This window comes from Orycteropus afer, unplaced genomic scaffold (assembly GCF_000298275.1).
Source record: "Orycteropus afer afer isolate SDZICR_OR568_19922 unplaced genomic scaffold, OryAfe1.0 scaffold00045, whole genome shotgun sequence".
Classification (NCBI taxonomy): Eukaryota; Metazoa; Chordata; class Mammalia; order Tubulidentata; family Orycteropodidae; genus Orycteropus; species Orycteropus afer.
Genome location: NW_006921632.1, coordinates 5,699,897 through 5,704,507, shown reverse-complemented (window position 1 = coordinate 5,704,507; position 4,611 = coordinate 5,699,897). Strand labels below are relative to the sequence as shown.

The following is a 4,611-nucleotide window of genomic DNA, read 5'->3' as shown; positions in this document are numbered from 1 at the left end:
TTGCACCTACATTTTTTCCTCTCTGGTCCTTACTTATGCTCTGATTCTTAACATATGGCCCAATCAACCAAACGAGTTGTCATTGAGTCAGCTCAACTCATGGCAACCCTATGTGTGTCAGAGTAGAACTTTGGTCTGTAGGGTTTTCAATAGATGATTTTTCAAAGTAGATTACCAGGCCTTTCTTCCAAGGTGCCTTTGGGTAGACTTGAACCTCCAACTTTTGGGTTAGTAGCCAAGGATGTGAATCATTTGTACCACCCAAAGACTCTAAATATGAGCAAGAGATATCTATTCATCTATAAGCCTGCTATGCCAAATTTTTATTAATACTGGAAGTATCATTTTCTGAGGATACTCATGTATCCTATAAGAGCAGGAAGCAGGAGCAACATGCAATAGCTTGTAGGAAGTACTACCTGACAATGACCTCTAATCCTTGACCATAGATCAACAGAGCTGTGGTCACTGTCTAACCTTCCAACTTTCATAATTACTCTTTGGTGTGATTATGAGTCCTGGACCAACTGGGATGACCACAACTATCTCTGACAGGAGTGTAGTTTGATATCTTACAAGCTAAACCAAATAATGAATTGTTAAAAAGGATTATCAGTCCCAGGGCTTGGCAAACAGCCAGTGACCCAACACAAAAGTAATGCTCTTTCCTTGAGAACTCTCATGAAAGAGTTAAGCGAGTTCCTTGGGAGCAAGGACATGGTTGCACTCATCTTTGTGCTCCTAAGGGTACCTTGAAAGTACCAAAAAAGATGTAGTCCTTCCTTCCTTCTTGGGAATTTCACAAGTAAACAGATATATGCAACAGTGGGATTGTCAAACAGCTATTTGAGCTAGACTGAAATGGAAAGATACCAAGTTGAATTTAGATGGAGTGGAGGAGGAAAAGAAGAGGGAGAGGGAAATAAAAAGATGAAGAGAAATTTTATTCCTTCCTTCCTTCATTCATTTATTAAACAAAATGCAAGCCAGACAACAAGAGATGAAGGCTCTTGGGAACACACAGGCTACTTCATCCATCAAGACAAGGGCAGTAAAGGCATAAGAACCAAAAGCAGGGCGATAATAAAAGCCACCTTCTGCCCATAAGGCCAGGCCTTTCAGCAATAGTTGTGGCCATCAGTCAGTGACAGGCTCTAATGGGTCCTAAGGAAAGGCACTAAGGGACTCAGGTGGGCTTTGGTGGCACAATGTGCCCATAGGCAATATGACCACACAGTTGGCCTGTGGCGACACGTATGTGCAAGTGTGCCACAATGTCCATTCTGCCATCTTCCATACTGGCCATAGGCATGACACAATCTATCCTCCCTCCACTCAGATGTTAAATATGGTTCTGTTCCAAGGATTCAAGGCCTAGAAGTGTGTCTGAGGGAAGCAACTCCAGGTACAAAGGAGGTGGAGCTACTCTTGTGAGGAACTGACCTCTAATATGTCACAATCCAACAAGCAGCCAACTAAGGGTCAGTTCCATTTCCCAGAGCTGAACCCTGGAGGGTAGGGGCCTAGGAAGAGAGAGCAGATTTAATGATGAGGGTCCATAATTAACCAAAAGCAGTCCTGTGAGCTATTGGGGATCTTTGATTGAAGACTGGCAAGATGACCTTTAGTAAGATTCCTCATATTGCCAACTGCTAGCACAATGCTAGATCACTGATGTTCATTAAAATTTGGCAAGGGAGTGAGTGAAAAAAAAGTATGATAGATGGTTGGAGACATTTTTCTTTCTCTTTTCCTGAGATCAGGGTTCCACTATGGGCATCACTACCCACCCACGAGGCTCAAAAATAATGCACTAATATAGTACATCATGTTTTTCAAAGCTGATTTTTTTTTCACATTTTTTTATTTTATTGTGATTTGGGTGAAGATTTACAGAGCAAATTCACTTTGCATATAGCAGTTCACATATACTTTGTCTCATGTAAAGCTGATTTGTTTTTGAGTTTAATCTTCAGATGAATTCTATACAGTAGAATAGTCAGATATTAACACACCCATGTGTTTAGATGAGGAAACTGAAACATGAAGAAGTTAAGGACTGAGCAAGGCCATACGGGGTCGCTATGAGTTGGAACCAACTTGACAGCAGTGAGTTTGGTTCTCGTTTGGCTTATACAGTACATTAATGGCACAGGCAGTGTTACGGTCTACACATCTTTGGCTTTATGATAGAAAGCAGGCTCTGAGGTGTCCACCAGACTCCTTTTCCATTATCACTCAGAAGGCTGCTTCCTTATGTCCAGGCCCTGGCAGGAAGGGACCAACTGGCACCTGGGACACATGGTCCAGGCTTTAGAGGGCCCACCCTGCAGGAAGCATGAGCTGCAGGCCAGAGGACAGGCAGACTGGGCAGCAGGACCGAGTGCCAGCGATGCTGCTTGGCTGGTTCCCTGAGCTGGGGAGCAGCCTGCCGGGAAGTCAAGTGGGCCACCCGTGCCGGGCCAAACAGGCAATTAGCACCCACAGAAATCCCGCTGCCCAGCAATTACTCAGGGCAGTGCAACTCCACGCCTGCTGGTTCCTGGGGCAGAGGGCAGGGGAGTCAGGAGCCTGTCTTTACAGAGAACCCAGGAGTCCCCAGGCTGGAGGAACAGTACTGCCCAGATTCCCGTGGATTCTAACTCCCTCTGCTTTCATAGCCAGGCACGTTCTTCTGTTCAGGCAGGAGCCAGGCAGGTCTCAGTGTCCTTGTTCTGGATTTGATTTGCTCTTTTTCTTGCCTTATGGCTAGAACTCTGTCTGCAAGTCTACGTACCTCCAGTCTAGACTATTATGTTGTTTTTGTATACCATCAGGACGATTCTGACTCAGAGACTATTATACCAAAGCTCTTTTGGTCTGTCTTCTTTTAGGCATCAATCTCTCTCTCTCTCTCTCTCTCCAGAATGTTATTTTCTCCTGTTCCCCATCCCATCCTATAATCCATCACATCCTCATCCTTTCTCCTTGGCTTTGGATGAAAACATCTTTCTGCTCTTTCAAATGCCTTTCCCACTCTATTTGCTCTCATAATACTGGGCTCACAGGAGAAGAGACTAGAGGTTGCTGGCAGAGGCCAAAGAGGAATGCTGGTACATTCCTGGCCTTGTATACCATGAGGTTGACTCTCAGACCTGGGGACAAGTGAGCCACGGGTGAAGAGATAGGCACAGATCAGGTTTGGGGGTCCAGCAAGGGGTGCAGTTTCCATTGTTCTAAGGAACATTTTTAATTGGATGGGAAAGTGAGCTCTGAGTCCAAGTTCTCAGGCTCTCCAAGCATACATCTATCTCCAGGTTAGGAGGCTGTGATCATCAACAGGGGAGTGATTCATTCCAGAAGGATAGACACAGGGGTTAGTGGAGGGGCTGTGGGTCCAAGGAGCCAACCCAGAGACTTTAAGAAAGCAACCTCTGAGAAGATCAGAAGGCACAGCTGGAGCTGAGGGGAGAGGAAGAAGATACCCTAAGTCCCTGTTGCTCCTAGTGGCTGTGAGAGCCAGCATATAGCATGACTGTGGTAAGGAAGGGGACAGGGAAAATGCAGGGTTCTTTTCAAGGGAAATGTTTGCTTCCTCTCCTTCCACTTGCCAGTGAGGAGAGTATAGGAGGAGGACTCACCTGAAGAAACCTTTGCAGCCTTCACAGGTCATAGCATTGAAGTGAAAGCCTGTGGCTCGATCTCCACACACCCCACAGATCCGGGGCACATTCTGATCAAAGTCACCAGGGTCAGGCAAGGAAGTGCTGGCTGCCATCGCCTCCATCCCTGCAAGAACATCAGAGCCAGAGTTAGGGCCAGGACCAGCTGGCACCCTTCACAGCACCCACCGCCCACCATCTGTCACAGCTTAGTGAACTGGGCAGCTCCCAGGGCCCACACCCAAGTATGAGGTCTTTGGAGGCTTCCTCTGCATGGCTGCCCCTGCCCCTGCTCACCCTGTGGCACTTTCTGGCACTCTGATGCCCATAAGCAGAAGTGCAGCTCCCTGCCCAAGTGTGCAGTGAGTCAGAGGCCTCCCTGAGGTGAAGTATCTCAGTGCGTGACTCTGGACTCCAACTGTGTGGGTTCAAATGCTTGCTCTGTCACTTACTAGCCAGGCCACATTGGGTGAGCTGTTAAGCCTCCATGTGCACCATGGTCCTCATCTGAAGGATGGGACTTTACCTCATAGGGTGTGGTGGTGTTGTTAGGTGCCATCAAGTTGGTTCCAACTCATAGCAACCATATGTCCAACAGAATAAAACACTGTCCAGTCCATCAGACAATGTTTCACTGCTATTCATAAGGTTTTCAGTAGCCAATTTTTTCAGAAGTGGACCACCAAATCCTTCTTCCTAGTCTGTCTTAGTCTGTAAACTCTGCTGAAACATGTCTACCACAGGTGACCCTGCTGTTATTTTAAACACCAGTGGCACAGTTTCCAGCATCACGGCAACATGCAAGCCACCGCAGGACAACAAACTGACAGATGAGTGGTGTGAATAAGGATTATATGAATGAAATCTCTTTAACACTGGCACCTGTTCCACCTCAGATACCAGGTCAGAGCTCTCTATCTCATCCAGTATTTCTCCCTAGAGAAAAGGAGGAATCCTCTACCAGCCTCAA

The 4,611-nt window shown here is 46.6% G+C and overlaps 1 protein-coding gene across 1 annotated transcript in view; it reads right to left on the bottom strand.

Annotated features, from left to right (window-relative positions):
* The window catches only part of VDR (vitamin D receptor), a 37,248-nt gene extending 33,221 nt beyond the window's left edge, over positions 1 to 4,027 (bottom strand). Inside the window, exons 1-3 of the mRNA XM_007937894.2 lie at positions 3,939 to 4,027; position 3,815; positions 3,621 to 3,768 (exon numbers count right to left, since the gene is read on the bottom strand). Of these exons, the coding sequence (XP_007936085.1) occupies positions 3,621 to 3,766 (146 nt within the window). The 5' untranslated portion in view covers positions 3,767 to 3,768; position 3,815; positions 3,939 to 4,027. The remainder of the gene's footprint in view (positions 1 to 3,620; positions 3,769 to 3,814; positions 3,816 to 3,938) is intronic.
* Between the last annotated feature and the right edge of the window lie 584 nt (positions 4,028 to 4,611).